The 22064-nt window shown below is 42.0% G+C and overlaps 1 protein-coding gene across 1 annotated transcript in view; it reads left to right on the forward strand.

Annotated features, from left to right (window-relative positions):
- The first annotated feature begins 861 nt into the window (after positions 1-861).
- The window catches only part of scn4ab (sodium channel, voltage-gated, type IV, alpha, b), a 32091-nt gene continuing 10888 nt past the window's right edge, over positions 862-22064 (forward strand). Inside the window, exons 1-21 of the mRNA XM_082529405.1 lie at positions 862-1265; positions 1567-2012; positions 6028-6206; positions 6290-6427; positions 8415-8532; positions 8625-8715; positions 10170-10298; positions 10607-10698; positions 10852-11124; positions 11198-11261; positions 11349-11490; positions 15165-15365; positions 15434-15542; positions 17733-17971; positions 18101-18172; positions 18252-18353; positions 18906-19262; positions 20820-21021; positions 21113-21354; positions 21513-21612; positions 21762-21916. Coding sequence (XP_082385531.1) covers positions 6075-6206; positions 6290-6427; positions 8415-8532; positions 8625-8715; positions 10170-10298; positions 10607-10698; positions 10852-11124; positions 11198-11261; positions 11349-11490; positions 15165-15365; positions 15434-15542; positions 17733-17971; positions 18101-18172; positions 18252-18353; positions 18906-19262; positions 20820-21021; positions 21113-21354; positions 21513-21612; positions 21762-21916 — 2958 coding nt within the window. The 5' untranslated portion in view covers positions 862-1265; positions 1567-2012; positions 6028-6074. The remainder of the gene's footprint in view (positions 1266-1566; positions 2013-6027; positions 6207-6289; positions 6428-8414; positions 8533-8624; positions 8716-10169; positions 10299-10606; positions 10699-10851; positions 11125-11197; positions 11262-11348; positions 11491-15164; positions 15366-15433; positions 15543-17732; positions 17972-18100; positions 18173-18251; positions 18354-18905; positions 19263-20819; positions 21022-21112; positions 21355-21512; positions 21613-21761; positions 21917-22064) is intronic.

Below are 22064 nucleotides of genomic sequence, written 5' to 3' on the forward strand. Positions count from 1 at the left end.
CATGGCAAAAAGTTAGTCTAGAGCCCTGGGGAGCCCCGTCACAAACCTGTCCATTATGCTAGCAGTGTCCAAGCGTTTATTTATTTATTTTCCTTTTCATACAGTGCCCCTCCTGCAATGGCTCTGCGCCCCCTGTAGGGGGTTGGCCCCACACTTTGGGAAGCTCTACTTTAAGGGTTAACAGAATTCACCGAAAACAGGATTCCAAAATCCTGCAGCTTAACCTGCAAACTGCCCCACATGGTGCCACAAGCACGACCTTAAGATGACAACTAAAAAGTTATTTGTTGTCATTTTCAACAGATAATCACTGAATACATTCAGGCCCACTAATCATGGCGTCTTCTTCACAAGCTGAATACATAAAAGACAACTGAGTGTTTCTGAGTGAATGACACAGACTAAACCACAACGAAAATGGGGCTAACGTTACACTAACCAGGAGATGGCAGCCTTTTAATGGGCAAAGTCTTTAAACCATCAGTGTGATAGAGTGGGAAAATTGGCTAACATCATATCAAATGTATCAGTTAAAGCCACCAATAGTAACATTAAGTGATACAATCTTAGTTTCAGAAACGTCTTCTAGAGTTAAACTTATTTTGTTTAGTGTGAATCCTGATCAAGGTCTCTCTTATCTGTCGCCTAGGATCAGGAGACGCTGGTCTTAGAAGCAAAAAATATCAAGAAATAATAAAACTGAAATAAACAAATTTTTTCAGACATCTATTAAATAACACGTTGTTTTAAATTGTGTTAAATTGCGGGGACACCTTGTGTACCGGCATTATTAAAAATTGCATGCCAGGTTAACTAATGAATGACACAACACTTTACAGTTAAATAGATACATGGATAAAATTAAGGAAAACAACGATTTCATAGTTTCTCATCTGTCAGTGGCTTTGCTCGGTAAATATCATGAGGTAATTTTCCTGTAATAAACTTATTTTTGCACATTTCTTCTAACATATCTTTGAGATTTTCTTCAGTTTCCTAATCTCACAGAGCCTGATTGTCAGAGGTTGTGTGCGGAGGCGAGGAAGAGATGACCCACACGCAGGACTCTTGGTGCAGAATGAGGTTTATTGAACATGGAGACAAAAGATGATAGGACGGCTGGCTGAACTTAACGGACTGGTAGACTAACTGGCTGGATGACTGAACTGAACACGCGACAGGAACAACATCAATGACATGACCGTGAACGAGTAGAAACAGAGGGCTTAAATACACAGACTGATGAGCATGATAATGAGAGACCGGTGAGTACACAGCTGAACATAATCTGGCTAATGACACAAGACGAGCTGACACAGGAAAAGCAGGAAGTGAGCACATGGAAGTGGAAAAATAAACTGAACATGAACAAAACTGAAAACACTGGGTCACCGACCCAGGAACCCTGACACTGATATGTTCACACTGAATAGTTTAGTGCAGGACACAGCAGGTTGTATTTAGAGGCAGGAAATGAGGATACATACAATCCTCCATAAGTGGAACAAAACTGATAAGAACCTCTGTTAATCCCAACTCTTAAAATCTTCCTGCTTTGTCTTCCAGAGCCTGAGCTCCGGGAGAAAATACAGAGGCATCCTGTTTTGTTTTCCTTATTTGAGTATTTTGCCATTCATTTTTACCTGCCTCTTTGTTGTGTTAATTTATAACCTGTGTAACAGTTGGTGAAATGTTAGTATTTGACCACATTTTGACCAGCTCTTGTAATGATAATGTAATTAACGCATTTTATTTTGTATGTTTTATTTTTATGTTGAGCATAAACATTTTCCTTTTTTTTTTTGCATACCGGATTGGTGTACAGTTAATTTGATACATGGAAAATAACCGGTTAATTTTGTAAGTATAAGGTAAGAGCAGAGGTTACTTCCTGTTTTGGGAAGTAAGGTCAGAGAAGCTGCTCATGGTGACGGTCTAGCCGTGTGAATGTTAAAGAAGAAATAAGTCCTAAGTTCCAATTACACCGGTTTGTCTACTTGCAGGCCAAAGTGGTATGTTTGTTTATATTTTGTGAATTTTATATTGCAATATGTTTTAATGCTGAAATATAGTTTTCTTGTACATTTGTATTCACCAGTTCTACGGTGTACCTGTGTATGTTAAGAGAAGCACAGTAAACATCAGTAAGGAAGAACTCTCGTGTCTCTCGTGTATGTGTACAAGCCGGCATAACCTGTTTTTATTTAATGTAGTTTTCAGAGTTGAAGAGAAGCATAACTGAATGAAACACCCACACATGCACACATGCGTGATGGCAGAAGGTTGGAGGATTTATAGTTACAAGTTTCTTGGCATCTGATTTGCAATGTGATCCTCGCAGAATCCGTACAGACAGAAGCACGTGTGTGTGTGTGTGTGTGTGTGTGTGTGTGTGTGTGTGTGTGTGTGTGTGTATCTCCATGTTTGCGTGTGTGTGTGTGTGTATCTGCATGTTTGTGTGTGTGTGTGCTGGTGTCTGTCAGCTGCTCGACTCTGCAGCTTGGTTCTTGTCCGCAGAGATTTCAGAGAGAAATTGTAGAATCTGAACTTGCTGTCAGTGAACTTGGGAACGTCTCAATCAGAGAAACTCACACAGCAAAATTTGACACTGACAATATTCAGACAAGACAAATTTGTCTGCAACAAACCACAAACCAGCTGGGGTGACGTTAAACAGTTCAAAAACAGCCATCAGCACTTCTGAATTGATTTAAGTAGATGACTGCAGAGCTTTGCTGTTCAGATCTTCAGGAGGTTCCAGCCATCCAATCATGACACACAGAAAGACAAAACATTACTAATAATATAAAAACTTCAAACAGCTGTGGTAAACAGTGAGCGACGGTTCTGCACAAAGCAAACCACGTCACGGAGGTAAGAGTCAGAAACTCTAACGGGAAAGTCAACGTTAGTGTGCAATGTCAGACATAGGCTAGCTCTGTACTCATGCATCACACAGTCTTCTAACTCTGTGCAATAGAAAAACAGTGAGTGAGACACTGAAATGATTCCATTCCAACAGAAGGCAGCTCGCTCACATATCGGAGCTCCCATCTGTCTCTCACATGAAGATTGTTCAGGTAGCTCCAAGTCTCAGGACACGACTGCAGTCTTTGTTTCTGTCATGTGGTCACTTTCTGTCCTCCATGTTTTGGATCAGTAGAAAGAGTGAGGTGAGCACCAACAGAAGGTGATCTGAAGACGAGCTCAGTATGGAAACCCTCTGTGTGTGTGTGTATTTGTTATTATTGCTGCAAATTGTGGTAAATTCAGACTGAATGACAGGCCCTACATTAGTCACATGACAGTCAGCTGTTTCATATTGGTGCTCTGTGGTCACACGCTGTGCTGTTTAAAGTCGATATAGTTTAAATATTGCTCACCGATTTACAAAGACTTAAAGACACACACACACCTTAGACTGTTCTTTGGGGAACAGGTTGTTATGATGTTCAAGTTGGTATGATGTTTAAGTTCCCAAATAACTGAATAAATGTTTCTTTAAAATGAAATGTGGAACAGCACCCCCTGCCTGTAGGAGGCGTCTGCAGCTGTAGTCTGTCATTCACTTCCTGCTCAAAGACCAACAGAGCCAAGAGGGAGACAGGAAATACCAAACGTTACTGAGCACATCCAACAGCATTCTGCAGGCTATGGTTACACACACACACACACACACACGCAGAGTTATCTGTGTTGTTGTTCCAGCAGGGTGTGATGATGTTGTGTCACACCGATAGAGAAAAGTCCTTCTGCTTTTAATGCATCTGTGGGTGTGTGCCCTCTGATAGTGTTAGTGTGAGCTGATTTATGTATTTTGTTCTCGGAGTCACTCAGACTTTCCTTTCCTTCCTTAAAGGTGTAAAAAAAAAAGTTTTTCAGATAAACGGGATTCGATTGTGGACAAAGGAAAGCCTTTAAGAAGCTCAGTCAGCTTGATAAAATCTCCTTTTTCCTTTTCTGCAGCTGAATGTTTTCCAGGGAAGTTTATGAAATATTCTGGATTCACAGGCTGAAGATTTGTGCTGGAAAACTGCTTGTTGTCGATGTGAACACAAAATCAGAATGTCATCTGCATATAAACAGACTTTTTTGATCCGTGTTAGACGTCACGAATCAGGTCCTCATACTGCTGTGAATTCCGGCCTTATGCATTAACAGTGAGGTTTCACTGCCACCATTAGGACCAGAACACGATCAAACCATGTGGGGACTTAAGAACTTCTCTGGATGTCAGGTTTAATGAAGACCTCTTAGTTAGGCAGGCATTCAAATGACATAATCTTTTATTGATGGAAAACCAACATGCCAAAAAAACAGACACACTGGCAGCTAGGAAACCGACTTGAACTCTGGAAAATTACAAAATAGGAGGTACGATAAGCAGGAAACAAGATGATGTGACAATGGACTAAGGCAAACTGAGGGAATAAATACAAGAGCTGATGAGGGCCAAGGAGAGACACCTGGGAATACACACAGCTAAATCTAACAACGGGACAGGAGCTAAAGAATAACAAAGTCTGGACAGACGTCAGATTTAATCTATCATGAATTATGTTTATTACTATTAGTCATAATGGGTTTTTTACTTAAAATGGTCACTGTGAATGTAAAGTGATGTAAAGTGGTCTCTGATGCCATCTTGTGGTGAATCAAAACATTACTGTCTGTCAGTCTGTGTGTGGCGCCGGCTATCACCAGAACAAGAGGCTGAATGACATGTCACTGATGGACACACAAACATTCACACAAACACACAAACACATGCACACATTGACAAACAAAGACATATAAATGCACACACACACACTTTCAGGTTAAATCAGAGGACGCAGCTACAGCAGCTCTCACTGTAAGCCTGGTTTTGTGCCATCATCAGATTTTCTGTGGTTACATTTGACCTATTGTGCTTTAATGTGTTTGTATGTTCATGAATGTGCATGTGTGTGTGTGTGTTTTGTGTTTCCACAGCAGTGGCACTTTTAATGAGAGTTAATGTTTTGAGCTGAATGTTAACGAAGCTTTAAATGTGTTTGTTCTGATTGATGTTAGTGAAAGTTATTACATTTATTTTAAATCTGTTATTCTTACATGTGATGAAACAACATTTTAACACAGGTGTTACTTAGTGTTTGAGGTAATAATGAATTCTTTGGACTGATTCAAAGTGTGTGTGAGCGTCTCTATTAAGCTTCCTGTAGCCTAATATTTGTGGGAACCAGCAGAGTCACTGAGCTGACAGACGAGCTGGGAGACATGCAGTTTCTCTGCTGAGTCTACTGTAAAATGTAGTCAATCATCAGTGTGATCAATAGTGATGATTATATTCACTGAAAGAAGTTTTTATAACATGCTACATGTCGGAGTCACGGTGGATGAGTTTATATCCAGCTAAAATACAAAACAATGTAGGGGTTCAATGAGAGGTGAAGAGGGTATGAAAGAAAATCATGTAGAAACACTGAAAGGATGTGTGTGTGTGTGTGTGTGTGTGTGTGTGTGTGTGTGTGTGTGTGTTGGAATGAGCCAGGTCATCGTACTCACTGTAATTTTACACCCAAGGGTTAAATTGATGACTCCCAACAGCTGCTGGTGCCATAGTAACGCAAGGGTGGGGTCAACACCAGCAACACTGAAAACATGAAAGCTCAAGTGAAGTATAGTGAGATACTGCATTCTGATTTAATGTTGTAGTTTTGATTTAGCTTTACTTATAACTACCACATGACGGCAGGAAGCTCCGGCCCAAGGTAAAGACTCTAAAATATGAGAGAAAGTGTTGAGCTGTGAACAACATTTAAACGCTCCAGGCAGGAAGGTAGAACGTATTTTTAATAGTCACGTCATTTCAGATTACCAGTGAACTTTCTGATTGATTCTCGTAATTATTCACACTTTATTTACAGTCACATTTTTCTTGTGGTTCTTGTTTGACTTAGTTCGCTTTTAGTTAGTTTCACCGTGACATCATGGTGCTCCTTTCTAATGAAGGGCTTAAATCCCCTGCATTTTCTTTCCCTACAGGTGACAGGTGAACTAGGGAAGTTCAGGAGATTCTGCATGATGCCAACATGGCACCTCTTTTGCCCCCTATTGGTTCAGAGATTTTTAAACGATTCACACCAGCATCACTGGAGGAAATCCAACGGCGCCATGAAGCTGAAGAAAAGGAATGTCAGATAAGAAAGGAGAACAACATTGAGGTATATAATATACTGACTGATCAGCTAAGGATAAGTAATCAGGACTCTGAAAACATATAATCCATACTCTGGCTGTGCCACAGATTGCAGAGGAAGATCTTCCTAAACCAGCCAGTGACCTGGAGGCCGGAAAACCTCTTCCCCTTATATATGGAGACCCACCTCCTGAGTTTCTCAACACCCCACTGGAAGAGTTGGATCCTTTCTACCAGTCGAAGAAGGTGCTTTTGTTTAAAGAAATATATGTTTGAACATAAGGATGTCCATAAGTGTACAACACATTTCTGTAATTGTATTATCATATCTACGGCCATATGTTCTGAGCCCTCAGGTGAAGAGAGGAGCTGAACTGCCAACTGATCACCAATTGGTGGTGAGTTGGATCAGGTAGCAGGGGCAGATGCCAGACACACCTGGCACACCCAAATATATCATGGGGGTGTGCTGGAAATGTTCTACACCTTCATTGATTAGGCTGCTGCAAGGAGATGCAGCTGCAAAGCAGTTGATACCTCTCGTGATCCCTAATCAACATTGTGGACACCAGAGGGGAATAGAGCCACTGGGCCATTGGGCTTGGTTAGCCTGTGGGACTCCACAGGCAGCTGACAGGTACCGACAGGCGAAGGGGAACTCAGGCTATAGATGAAGCAAAATATCACAAGGGGAAAGAGGTGCTCGAATTAAACTGTTTATAGCAGGGTGGGTTGTTGCTTACTTCAGCTGACTTGGTCATAGAAAGGAATACTTTGAGGGCATCCTGAATCCTATTGGCATAGCTTCTGTAGAGCTAGCAGAGTCTGAGAACAAGGGAAGGAATTGGGCTTAGTTAGCCTATTACTAGAGGTGAGTCACTGACACAGTTAAGCAGTTTCTTGGAGGCCTGGCTCCTAGGGTGGATTAGGTTCACCATGAGTTTCTAAAAGCCCTGGATGTTGTAGGGCAGTCACGCTAATGGTAAAAACACAGCCCTTTTCTGCGGTGCCAAGGTGCCACGTTCCCAGCCACCATCGATGAGTCAGAGGCCCCCGGGAGAATTGGTGGGGGCGCGGGAGATGTCGTCAGTAAGTCGGGAACTATCGCCTGGATGCTGAAGCTCCTGGTAGCCAGGAGAATGTGATCTGCTTCTTCTGCAAGTGAGTGGTAAACCTTCGCAGCCAGCAGTGCTCTCACTGTCAACGTAAATGAAGACAGAAAACCAAACAGCAGTGACTGAAGTTGGAGGACGAATGCAATTTTTTTTCCACACAAAGAGGGTTCCCGATGGTTAGGAACAAATGTAATCACATGGCAGGATGCTGTTAATGGACCAATTTTCAGTCAGGAGAACAACTGCAATAGAAGGTTAGTCATTAACATACTGCTGCATGGGCTGGGCTGTAGTTACATTGTAAGGTTTTAAAAACTGAGCTTAAAAAATGAATAGTAATGGTAAAATCCGAGAGAGGCCGACAGTGATCACTGACTGTTTTAGATTAAATAAAACAAGATACAAAGAGAACACGCTAAAAACACAACAGCCTTAATAAATGCAGAGTGGTTTGGACCCAGAAGCAGGATTCATCAGGTCATCACTTAATGATCGGATATTCCACCCTCTGTGAATGGTTTAATGCAGTACAGTTGTTATTATTATCACTCGTCACATCCTGTTTATGACAGTTAAAATAAATAACATTCATAAGAAAATTGTCTGTGTAAACTGTATCTGGTGTTTATTAGGCCGATACTACTGTACTTTAATGTAATTGATAAGGATAGTACTCCAAGAGCCATATATTTTATGAGGTGGTACTCATTGTGAAAAGCTTGAGTAGTAAGGCATTCCTAGTTGACACACCTGCAGCACAATGTGGAGCTCTGGGATGGTTCCTCTGGATTGGCAGACTGGGAAGGTGGTCCCCATCATTATGAAAGAGAACTGGAGGGTGGATGCTCCACCTATACAGCGTCTTGAGTTTTCCTGGAATTGTTTATGTCAGGGTACCAGAGACAAGAGTTCATTTGCTACTAGAACACTGGATTCAGGAGGAGCAGTTTTTGTCATGGTTGAAACAATGGACCAGTTCTTTATCCTCTCGAGGATATTTGAGGTTGTGTGGGACTTTACCCAACCAGTCTACATGTTATCATTTGATACTGATGGTGAGAAACACCATACCACCTGTCTGCCTGTCACCTGTGTCTCACCTGTCTGTCTCTCTGCAGACCTTCATTGTGCTCAGTAAAGGAAACGTGATCTACAGGTTTAATGCTGAACCCGCCTGTCACCTGCTGAGTCCATTCAACCCACTCAGGATCTTAGCCATCAAGGTCCTCATTCATTCATATCCTTTACGATAGTTTGCACCCTACCTGCATAATGTCACAGTATGCCTTTATGACAACAGGATGACATTTTTTTTCTTACAAATAAAACTTTATTCAGTCTGTTCATTATGGTAACGATTCTGACCAACTGTGCGTTTATGACGATGAGTGACCCACCAGCATGGAGCAAGACAGTCGAGTGAGTTCATGCACGCGCGCACACACACTCACTCTCTCTCTCTCTCACTCTCTCTCTCTCTCTCTCTCTCTCTCTCTCTCTCTCTCTCTCTCTAAAGTGACATCACGTTTCAGGTTATTGTGTGGGGGTTTTTTCATGTTTTGTGGCTGTCTGAGACCCTGGAGTATAATCGTGGGTGGGTCTCTGCAGATGTCTCTATGACACCACGTGACATGTTTATCAGTGAGCACAGAGATTCTCAGAAAGCTGAGAGAAAGATCCTGCAACAGCTGGAAAACGTGCTCTGTGTCATGGTCCTGGGCCATGTTGGCCCAGTATTCTTAGTTTTCTTGTATGTTTGTATTTTGTTCCCTATTTAGGCCATGTTTCCTGAGTTGCCCTGTTGTGTTGTTCCCTAAGTGTTTTCCCTTCGTGGCTTTTACCCCCTGTGTGCCCCTCTGTGTATCTGTGAGCCCTCGCCTCTCCTTATGTTTTATTCCATGTTTCCCCTGCCCGTTATGTCTAAGTTCTCCCCGTGCTCTCTCTCCCCCTGTGTGCCCTCTGTGTATTTATGAGCCCTCGTCTCCCTTTGTGGTTGTTCCATGTTTCCCCAGCCCGTTATGTCTGTGTTTTCCCCGTGCTCTCTCTCCTCCTGTCTGAACCTCTGGGTTAGGGTTTTGGAAAAAACCCTTGGACTACCCACGTTCCCTCTTTTGACTTCTTGTATTCCAGCAGCGATTCTTAGTCTCAGCAGCTTTGGTCATTTGGTTGTTTAGTTCGCCCCAGGCACGTGGTTACAGTACCATGTTGAAGTCACATGACACATAAAAACAATAATCAAACATTAAACTAACTGAATCAAAGTTTCTTTGATTTAAATCATAATTAAGTGTTACAGCTCTCCTTTACTTTCCTCGTTTCACTCTGCAACCTGATTTCTGCTGGAAGAATATATGTAAACTCTCATTTCCCTCCATGAAATGTGATAAGAAAAAAATCCTGATCATATTGTAAAACTTCAGCAGAGGAAATCCTGTTTAATCGTGAAAGTAAGAGCATGCGTATATGTGAAGGCAACTCTTAGTTTGCTACAAAGCACAAGGACTGGGTGCTGAAGGTCACTTGGTCTGATGAGTACAGGTTTACCTTGTTCCAGAGTGATGGAGACATGAGAGTAAGAAAACAAGTGGGTGACGTGATGCATCCATCATGTACACAATATCACTAGTACCTGCTATACAAGCCAACCTGATCAGCTGAGTGAGATGGTCAGGTGATGAGAGGTGAAATGTCCTCACAAAACTGTCACTTTCTTTCCAAACTCCACCATGACCTGGATGACCGATACCTACACAGACATATGTAATGGTCAGAAATCCAGTGTTAAGTCCAGTTGGGGATTTTGCTGTGCTGCTATAATACCCTGCTGATATGAGTTTTATGTTTTTTATTTTCTCTGTTTCCTTGTTGAACAGATATGTGTTCACAGGCATCTACACATTTGAAGCATCTATCAAAGTTTTGTCTCGAGGATTCTGCATCGGAGACTTCACCTTCCTCAGAGACCCGTGGAATTGGCTGGACTTCATGGTCATCAGCATGGCGTAATAATCAATCATACATTTGATGTATTAATCAGACAGCATACGGTTCAGATGTAATTTTATTTCATTTTATTTGGCAAAATGAAAAAAAGAAGCCTCAGAAGCAGCTTTAACTGTAAAAGCAAAATATTTTATTTTAGATGGAAGCTATTTATATTCCATCTTCATAGTTAAATTTCAAACAACATTTAGTAATTAAAGGAAGATGATGCAAGTGACGATGATTAGAATGATTACAAAGGTGAAAAAAATTATGAAAATAGTGACAATGATAAGAGATGAAGGTGTTGATGATGTGTCTATTCCAGATATTTGACGGAATTTGTGGATTTGGGAAATGTGTCGGCATTGAGGACATTCCGAGTTCTTCGAGCTCTTAAAACGATTACCGTCATCCCTGGTCAGTGTGTGTGTACATGACTGGATTTTGGATGTTAAGTGCACCTAAAAAACAAAAAACGTGTTTAACCACCAAAAAACCAGCGATTTTCGTCTCCCTGTAGTGATGACTTTGATGTTTGTGATTAGACTTTAACACCCATCCAATCCGCAGGTCTGAAAACAATTGTTGGAGCTCTCATCCAATCAGTGAAGAAGCTTGCTGATGTCATGATTCTGACAGTTTTCTGCCTCAGTGTCTTCGCTCTGATTGGTCTTCAGCTCTTCATGGGAAACCTGAGGCAAAAATGTGTCCTGATGCCACCACCATTTCTTAGCAACCACACGTCAGACAGTAATCTTAACACCAGTTTCTATGGCAATGACACTTACAGCAACAACACGGGAAGCAGTAACTTTGACTTCTACGAGTACATCAACAACCCAGGTAGGAATACTTTAAGGGTTAGGATTAAGCTTCTCTGAAGAACATAGCTGTAACCCCAGTCTGTCTGTCACAGAGAACCATTACTACTATCCTGGTCATGCTGATGCTCTGCTGTGTGGAAACAGCTCTGATGCTGGGTATGTCAACATAATGATACAAATAATAGTAAATGGCAATAATAGTAATGTTAACATGAGCACAGATGATGACAACAATGTGTCCAGGGTCTGTCCGGATGGTTACGTCTGTATGAAGGCAGGGAGAAACCCAAACTACGGCTACACCAGCTACGACACTTTCGGTTGGGCGTTCCTGGCTCTTTTCAGACTCATGACTCAGGACTTCTGGGAAAATCTGTTCCAGCTGGTCAGTAACTCGCTGGTCCACTATAGGCTGTTTCCACAAACTGTAAAAATGGACACATCCTCCATGTAGAAAAAGCTGCATACTTTCCAATCAATCAGGAGCCATTTGGTCTCTGCGAGAAAGTAAACCGACTACTTAACTGGCTTTTGAGTTCACTAAACTCTTTCCTAATGAAAACTGATGTTTGGATAGAAGCAGTTCACACCAATTATCTCAAGTCACTTGAAAATCGACACCCTACAATATTAGAGAGCACTCTGCAGCAAAATGCTCTATTAGGATGCTGTTATGGCATTTAAGATAAGATGGGACCTGATTGTTTAAGACCTTGTATGTGAGGAGCATGATTTTAAATTCATAATAAATGTAACCCTCTCAGGCTCAAATTAAACTTTTTGTTGCTAATGCACAACCAAGTCCTGCAGTGGTACTTCTGAGTAAAACAAACTCATAAAATATGTATGTGGGGTAATCAGGTTGTTAGTTTTTAACTGTTGCAAATCGGCAACGCCTGCCTTGAGAGGGTAAACAGGGAGCTAATGAAGAGAAGCCAGTATGGGGGAAATCAGCTCTCTTTATACCATACCATACCATACCAACTTTATTTCTAAAGCACTTTAACATAAAACCAGAGTTTCACAAAGTGCTGTACATGTTAATAGCATACGTAAAGAAAATTAAAATGAGATACAATAAAATAAATAGATACAATAAATTGAAACATGTTAAAACAAATTGAGTCAACCCCTCTAATCAATGCCAAAGGCTTCAGCGAATAAATATGTTTTAAGAAGACTTTTAAATTCAGAGAGAGAAGAGGCCTGCCTAACATGCAAGGGCAGATCATTCCACAACTTTGGAGCAGCTACAGCAAAAGCACGATCACCTTTAAGTTTATACTTAGTTTTCGGTACCTTAAGGAGTTGCTGATTGGCGGACCTAAGGGAACGGGCAGGTGTATATGGTTGTAGTAGCTCCGAGAGGTAGGGGGGGGCCAGGCCATTAAGAGATTTAAAAGCAAATAAGAGAATTTTAAAAACAATCCTAAAATGTACAGGTAGCCAGTGGAGTGAAATTAAAATAGGGGTAATGTGCTCAAACTTTTTTGTTCCAGTTAAAAGACGTGCTGCAGCATTTTGCACAACCTGCAGGCGCCTAATGGACGCATCACTAACCCCAAAATAAAGTGCGTTACAATAATCCAGCCTAGAAGTAACAAAGGCATGGATTACTGTCTGAAAATGCTGTTTCGATAAGATAGGCTTTATTTTGGCTAATTCCCTCAAATGAAAAAAGCTAGATCTTACAACAGCTCTGACCTGGCTTTCAAGTTTAAGATTTGCCTCTATTTTAACTCCCAGATTAGTGATGACTGGTTTAACATACATACATAACATACTTTATCAATATAATGTGTCTGTGTGTGTGTGTGTGTGTGTGTGTGTGTTTATTGTAGGTTTATTCATTTGTAAGGAACCCCATTAGCCTCCACAACAGTGGTTTCATGTCTTCCTGGGGCCCAAACCATCGAATACAATCAAATTTAAATGTCTGTGTGTGTGTGTGTGTGTGTGTGTGTGTGTGTGTGTGTGTGTGTGTCAGCCTGTATGTACACAAACCTCTGCATCCAATTCTTGTTTTTTAAAGTGATTCATGATGTGTGACATACAATCCTTCACTGCAGTTCACCGATACCATCAAAAGCCCTAAAATACTATGAGATTCATGCTCATGATGAGTGGATGGAAACTTCTGGCCGATGACTACTCTACTGATGATGATTTAAAATATTACGTAGCTCCATCAGACCTGTCGTGACTGATTTTCACTTCAGTTCTTGTGTAATTTGGCATACTTCAGGCTTTTCACTCTGTTTCCCACAACATTGGTTTGTCCCTTGAGTAAAGAGCTTTGTATGAGTTAATGATTTATAGGTCAGAGTTCAGAGGCTCAATACACACAAGAAAAAAATTTCATTTGAAAATGGTCAGGGACAAGGACTGGATTGAAAATGGATGAAAAAACATCCAATGTAAAAAGAAGAACTTTGAAAAAGCTTGAAAAAACGTGAAAAACTATTGGTCAAGTGAATTTTTTAAATTACAAGACAATCTGGCTCCTTGGAAGAAACATATGGAGAACTGAGGGATGGCATTTGGACATTACATCCATTTTTGAGATACAGTCTGTTTCCTGACTTCCCATGATGCACTGCCATGTTACGTTTCATTCGGTTTCTAACTTTCTCAGAATTTAGGATGAAAAATATTTGTGTGACGTTTGAAATATTTGACAGCTTGAAACAGCATAACTGTAGATATAAACATCATAAAGAGAACAAATACACCTGTGTGACGTCAGCACAGAGAAGGGCCATTTACCATTTTACCAAATAAACACAAAATAAATGAGTGCAGAATTAAATGAGAACATAAACAGGGCAACAGTGTCATACATAGGGCTGCTCGATTATGGCAAAAATGATAATCACGATTATTTTCACTGAAATTGAGATCACGATTATTTGACGATATTTATTTAACCCTTTAAGACCTACTATAGAACCAAGTCCACCAGAGCTTATATTATTTTTTTTTACATGCTGTAGTGCCATTTGTGGGAGCATTTCAAGTTGCTATACATCAATACAACTGTTATAGTCCATATTTTAATAATATGTATGCATTAAGTCCATAGTAATTACATAAATTGCAAAAAAGTGCAATAAACTACAAAAAAAATTGAAAATCGCTTTTGTTTTGTTTACATATATTTCTACTTGGAGAAATTTAAGAGGTTTATCCCTCAAAACTTTAAATACAATAAAGTTGCAAAAAATAGTTTCCCACCACAGGAAATTTATTTTGAGTGTCTTCATAGTTTTATTTTGGAGATACAGCAATTTTTATATATTGCAGGAAAAACAAAAAACAATCCTATGATGCAAATTTGCAAAGAAAACAGCATGTGCATCATTTCACTGTGGGAAGTGTTACGAACAGCTGATAGGAACGGCAAAGCGTGTTTCTGGAATATTATGTTTTTGTTCCTGCAAGCGCTTTTTATGCAATTTTTGCAAAGCTATATGTGGAACGAAACCGTGACCGAGGACAAGCTGATGGCATCAGATGTAAGTACAACTCCTCCGGTTTCATATGCAAAACAAATTATTGCGCTAGCTTACACGGTTCAGGTTCTACAGGGATTTAAAAATAGTTACGCAAAACGGAGCGTGCTGCTCTGACCGGCTTTAAAGGGTTAACAATGACTTTAAAAAAATAATATAAAATAGTGTGCAACACCACTGAAGTTTTTTTTTTTAAACTCTCTTTTCAACCAACGGCAGTCACTCTCCAAATAACTTCTGCTTAGCTTTCCGAGCTTCCCTCGGGTCCTCTTAATCAGCGGTCTCCAACCTTTTTTGTGCCACGGACCGGTTTATGCCCGACAATATTTTCACGGACCAGCCTTTAAGGTGTCGCGGATAAATTAGGGAGGGGCTAATAATCGGCTCAGTCATTTTTAATGATCGTTGAAAGCCCAGATCGTAATCGTGATTAAAATTCGATTAATTGAGCAGCCCTAGTCATACATCTTATATATTATGAGACAAACCAAGAGCCAAAGCACATACAGCAGTTCCGCCCACCTGTCCTTCTTTTGTTTCTATGCAGACTTTGCGAGCCGCCGGTAAAACCTACATGATCTTCTTTGTGGTCGTCATCTTCCTCGGGTCATTTTACCTCATTAACCTCATCCTGGCTGTGGTCGCCATGGCATACGCCGAGCAGAATCAAGCCACCATCGCTGAAGCCAAACAGAAGGAGGAGGAGTACGCTCAGATCCTGGAGGCGCTGAAGAGGAGAGAAGAGGAGGTCTGATCACTGGCATGAAAACTTGCACAGGATCATTTAAACACAGCTGAATCTTTGTTTCATTACAGCAGGCAACCAGGACGGCAGAGCTGTTAGAGGATGCAGACCCAACACTGCAGAAGAAAAATTCATCTACAGATTTAAACAGCCACAAGCTAGAGCACAATGCAATGGAAGGTACATACACCTGTGTCATGTTACCTCTAACACAGAGCCTGTGGGATGTCCTGTCATTATGACCAACCAGGCCAAACTGTTCAGAGGTAGACGTTGAGCACCTTGCGGGAAAAACGAAGCTGGTCGTTTTCATTTGAATGGTCCCTATGTAAAGTCTCTTTAAAAGCATTTTGAAGTCTCTGGTAAAATCTCTGTGCTATACTAACAGTGTTCAGTGGCTCTGTGGTGTAGTGGTTAACACCTGGCCTTATACGTGAAAGATCTTTGGCTGCCTCTCCCCACCGCAGGGAAAAGGGTAACACCACCTGGGTCTGGGTGCAATTCCCCCCTCCAGGGACAAGGGTACCTAGACCCGGTTTGTAGAGTACGCTTGGGGAGTGTGATTGTGTGTACAGCGTCTCTTTATGTCTGTCTCCACGTTGGTTGAGTGTGGAGTGAGTGCATATGAGAGCATGAGGGTGGGAATGGATGTTTGTGTCTGTGTGTGCCTGTATGTCTGTGTCTATATGTCAGGTTGGGTATCAGACGCCACCTCTCTGGGGACACCTCAGGCCCTCCAAGGTTTGGAGGCCTATCTCCACCCACCACCACTTCCCCTGCCGGTGGCGGACTCCCTCAGGTGTCGGTGTGTTGGTGGTTCTTTGTGTCTGGGGGTGGGCGTCCGGGTACACACCGGCTCACTCCTTGGCGGCCGCTTGTCGGGGCCTGGGGCTCGCTCGGGCCCCTTTGGAGGTGGGGTGCCCCCGGCCTCTCGGCCTGGGGCTCGGTCACTCAGGCGCAGCTGGGGGCCGGCGGAGCTCACGGGCGCGTCACTGCAACTCCCCCTGACTTCTGCTCCGCGGCTGCTGGGCGAGCCCTCATCTGGGACTCTCCTCAGCTCTTACTGGAACAGTGGCGCGGCTGCCCCTCTGTTGGTCTTCCATGGTCTCTTGTGTTCTGGGGGCCTCTGGATGTCTGGAGTTTTGATCTCCTCCATACCCGCTTCACACCCTGGAGGACGGGGCTGTGGCCCCCCCACACTCCCTAGCAGATCATTACATGGAGAAACCTTTGGAATGCAAGCATGCTGATCCACACAGGTGTACACACGGGTGTTCACAGACGCGGACCACAGCTTTCTTGGCTGCTGCCTCAAAGCACACTGTGCGCTGTCTATCTTGCGTGCTGCACAATATCGTTTATTATTTAGTAAATATTGATATCTATGGCTAGCTAGTTTATTGTGATGGTGCTTTGTTTTCTCTATTATTATGTTGCTCTTTGTTGTTTGCTGTCTCCTCTGTTTGTTTTTTTTGTTTGTTTTTTTTTTTTCTCCATACAGGTGACCCAGGAGTTCTTTTTTTTTTTTTCTCTCTCTCTCTTCCCCCCCCTTCTCACCGTCTCTTCTCCCCTTTGGTTTTCTTTCTTTCTCTCCCCCTCTTTCTCTCATTCATTCCCCCTGTCCTATTTATTTAAAAAAAAAAAAAAAAAAAAAAAAGAAAGATCTTTGGCTTGAAAGTGAAAGGAGGCACGAAATTCATCCTCAGTGAGTCCCAAGTTAGCATAAACCCAGATAAACATGAGGGTTCAATCATCCATCTGTCTTAAATCACAGCTGCTGCAGCTGAAAATACCAACCTACAGTGTCCAAATAGCATCATCTCCAATGTTCATAAATGTCTATAGTAATTGTTCAGCTGCTTTCAAATACATTTGGTCTAAAATGTTTATAGGCACATTAATGAGCTCAAATCAATTACAGCTTTCATGTATTTCCCACAAACAGCAGAAACATGTTAAACCAAAGGTTGAATTTAACTTTGAGCTACTGCTATGCAGCAGAAGGTGAAATAAACAAAGACTCCAGAGGAGAGATTTAAACCACAGTGGTAATGAGTAATAGCTACAGCAAGAACAAGGGAGATGAAAATTAACCTTCTTCACCTGGAGATAGAAATTCAGTCTAAATTTTTAAACAATCTCACTTGACTTCTGATCTCTGGCTTGTGACAGTATGCAGGGAAAAAGCATAACACAAACAGAAAGCCTTCACTGTACTTATAACCTCTGTGAAGCTCTTTGTCTTACAATGAACACTGCATAAATCCCATTTAATTGGTCTGTGACATTTGTATGTGATATGTGCACATCTGGACCTTTAGAGAAAATCTCAATAAAGCTCATGCTTCACCAATCAGCTGTGACTTTCAGAATTTGAGGATGACCAGAGGCCGTGTCCTCCATGTTGGTATGTGTTCGCTGACATCTTCCTGAAGTGGAACTGTTGTGGCTGTTGGCGATGGCTCAAGCAGTGGCTCTTCATCATTGTTATGGATCCATTTGTGGACCTCACCATCACCATCTGCATCGTCCTCAACACTGTCTTCATGGCTATGGAGCATTATCCAATGACAGAGGAGTTTGAGGAGCTGCTGAGTGTTGGGAATCTGGTCAGTGATAGAGTCATACAATGTGATCCTGATTAGATGCATTCAGCTCACATGAATGTTACACTCTGTTAAACACAGTAAAGATCTTAACATATTTGGATGTCTGACCCCTCACCTCTAAACCCCCAGGTCTTCACAGGTATCTTTACAGCTGAAATGGTCCTTAAGCTTCTGGCCATGGACCCGTATTACTACTTCCAGGTCAGACTTTGCGTTTGTTTACTGATGATTCACAACTGTTCCTATAGTAACATTTTTGTACTTTTTGTCATGGCTGTAGGTGGGCTGGAACATCTTTGACAGCATCATTGTCACCATGAGTCTGGTTGAACTGGGATTAGCTAACGTTCAGGGCCTATCAGTGTTACGCTCATTCCGACTGGTCAGTGCATCATCATCGTCATTACCATCATCACTTACTCAGAAAGTGAATGAAAAATGATATTAGAATCAGAATCAGAATCAGAATCAGAATGGGGTTTATTGCCAAATGTTGAGCAGGTTTACAACATTAGGAAATTGCTGCGGTGCTTCAGTGCAAACATAGTGTCATAAATAGCACTTAAATAGACATGGAAAAAAATAAAAGTAGGGATAAGAATTAAAAGTGCTACGTGGAAAGATATGTGCATGAGATATACATGAGATATATACATGAGAATAAGAATTAAGAGTGCTACGTTGAAAGATATATACATGAGTGCAGGTGGTGATCAGTGCCAAACATGGAATGATGCAGTGAACACAGCGTAGGGTCATGTGTTAGTGGTGGGAACAGTCATATGGTTATTGTTCATGTGTCCAACAGCAGAGGGGAAGAAACTGTTCTTATGGCGAGAGGTTCTGGTGCGAATGGACCGGAGCACTAATGGACCAGATATTAGTGCTAGTCTGTCTTCTCACCCTTATCTCACATGCCTCTTCACCTTTACAGATGCGAGTATTTAAGCTGGCCAAGTCCTGGCCAACCCTGAACATGCTGATAAAGATCATCGGGAACTCGGTGGGGGCTCTTGGGAACCTGACTCTGGTTCTTGCCATCATTGTCTTCATCTTTGCTGTCGTCGGCATGCAGCTGTTTGGGAAGAACTATAAAGACTGCGTCTGTCGCATTGCAGAGGACTGTGAGCTTCCTCGCTGGCATATGCATGACTTCTTCCACTCCTTCCTCATCATCTTCAGGGTGCTGTGCGGTGAGTGGATCGAGACCATGTGGGACTGTATGGAGGTGTCGGATCAGACCATGTGTCTGATTGTCTTCATGATGGTCCTGGTTATTGGAAACCTGGTGGTGAGTATCTGACTAGAAAGTGCTTTTTCCCAAATCAGTTTCTTATTGTTTCAGGTTTTGAAAGTCAAAGGTATATGGTGACATTTACAGAAAGGCAAGCAAAGACGATAAACCCAGCGTTTTTGTTTTAACACAAGCCTCATCAACCATTCACAGCAGATTTTTTTTCCATGCTCTTTCTATCTAACATTCACATGCATTGATGCATCAGAAATTAACCTGAGGTTAGTATCTTGCCCAAGGAAATTTGTCATGCACATTGGTGCACATTGGTGCACTGGTGGTGAGATGCTAAACAAACCTGGTGTACCCAAACATGAGGGTGCACTAGGAACGTCTGACAGAGGCCCAAATCCAAAAGCTCTTCAACTCCCACCTCTGGCGGAGTTTTTAAGGCATTCTAATGGAGGTTGGTGACATTGAGTTCCATTAGATCATGTTCCACACCTCCACACGATTGCTGTGGTTACTGCAAGGGGCTACGGCTGCAAGGGAAACACGGAAGATCAAGGGAGCTGTCAGGCTAAAGGAGGTGTCTTATTGGGCTTGGTTAGCCTGTGGGACTCCAGAGGCAGCTGACAAGTGCTGGCAGGCTAAACGAATTGGGCTCTGACAGTGGCTGATGCAAAAACTTGGGCGTGGGACGAGTTTGGTGAGACCATGGAACAGCACTTTTTGACGGCCTCATGGCGACTCTGATAAACCGTCTGATGACTCACACAACTGGTCCGTGGCTATGCCCCTGGGGTGGACAAGATTTGCCCTAAGTTCCTTAAGACTCTGGATGTTGTGAGGCTCTCTTGGTTGACACGCCTTTGCAATGTTGAGTAGAGTCCTGGGACAGTGCCTCTCATTTCCCTTTGTGAAAAGGGGGAAAAGAGGGTGTGCTCCAACTACAGGGGGATCACACTCCTCAACCCCCTGGGACTCACTCTCCAGTATCTATGTCGGGATACTGGAGAGTGAGTCTGTTCATTTGTTGAATTTTGGGTTCAGGAGGAACAATGCCATTTTTCTCCTGGTCACCATCACAGGATACTCAAGGGATGTGGTCAAATGCCTTCTCCAAATCCACAAAAACACATAAATAGGAATTATGAGTTGTACATTAGCTTGCCACAATTGCTTTGAGGCTGTCCAAAAGTGCTGTTCCATGCTCTCACCACACTCAAGTTTTTTGCATCAGACACTGCCAGAGTCCAACTTCATTTGAGCTGACTTTGGAGCTCCACAGGCTTGCCAAGCCCAGGCCAAGTAGATTTAAATCTGCTTCCAGAGATGATAGCTAAATGCACCCACAAGATGCCAGTAAATCAAAGGATGACGTAAACAGGCAATGAGAGAAGCTTTGTGACAGAACACTGAGATGTGAGGCGAGAGACAGCTTTCATGTTTTGGTTTAATTGATATTGATTTATAGGTTTTACTGAGCAAGCAGTGCCTGTCTTGCATTCACTGATAAAACTGTTATTTTTTCATTCTGAATGTGTTCCTAAATTAGTTTCTTCTTATTTTAGGCCATGAATCTGTTTCTAAAGCTTTTCCCTTTTGTTGCAGGTCCTGAATCTGTTCCTGGCCTTGTTGCTGAGTTCTTTCAGTGGTGATAATCTAGCAGCTCCAGAAGATGAAGGAGAAAACAATTTACAAATCGCCATAAACCGGATTAACCAGGCTGTGGCCTGGACCAAGTTCTGGATCCTGGAACACATCTGGGCTTTAGTGAGAAATAAGAAACAAGTCAACCAAGACCAGTCCAGTGGTACAAGCCATGTTTCAGATGTTTATTGTTTATTAGTGTTATGTGTAAAGAAAAAAAGCTTTAAATTGGATTTAATGTCCATTTACTTTAGCAGTCAGTTGTGAGGAAGACGACACAATGATGAAGGAGGTATTACCTTTGACCTTTGTGACCTCAGATGAACCAGAGCCCCATGACAAAGCCTCTAGCTTTAACCATGGCATCCTGACCAGTAACTACCATACCATTGCATCCCTGCGGGTCCCAATAGCCGAGGCTGAGTCCTACTTTGACATACGTGAAAATGAAGAGGAAGAGGAAGATGACCTGGATGGAGAAGAGAAGTACTCACAAGTAATCCCTGTTATTGTTCCTTTCTATTCTATGGACCTTTTTTCACAGCAGCATGATGCAGTAGCTAGTATAGGTAAACACAGGTAATTTAGGCTAGTTTTAGTAATTATGTATTAGTGTTGTCTTTATCAAAGTTTAACTGCTCTCTTTTTGTTCAGGGCAATATGTCATCAGTCTGCAGTACTGCAGATTTTCGTCCTGAAGTCCCAAAGGAGGAAGATGAAGAAACAAACACGCCTGTGGACTGCTGCAGCGACAGTAGGCACATGCATGCGTTCATAGACACACATTAGCGTTTGTGATTATAAGGTGAAGCGTTCCTTGTGGACCGACTGCAAAGTTAAATGTGTGCTGTGATTTCATTGGCCAATTCAAACACTGCATTTGTTTGTTAATTGATATTTCAGAGTTTTACAGTGGCTGTCCACTCCTGGACATAGACACTTCCCAGGGCCGTGGGAAAGTCTGGTTTAATTTCAGGAGAACTTGTTTCACTATTGTAGAGAACAACTACTTTGAGACATTCATCATATTCATGATCCTGCTGAGCAGCGGTGCTCTGGTAAAACCTTCATTTCTTCTTCTGAGTTTTTTATGTTTTGTTCTGCTTGTAATATTTTTGTTTTTTTAATCCTCATAATTCTGATTGCTGCTCAGTTTTCTCAGTGCTGATTGGTTTGTTTTGATCATGTGACTGAGCAGGTCAGAAA

This window comes from Aulonocara stuartgranti (genome assembly GCF_965226115.1).
Source record: "Aulonocara stuartgranti genome assembly, chromosome: 4".
NCBI classification, from domain to species: domain Eukaryota; kingdom Metazoa; phylum Chordata; class Actinopteri; order Cichliformes; family Cichlidae; genus Aulonocara; species Aulonocara stuartgranti.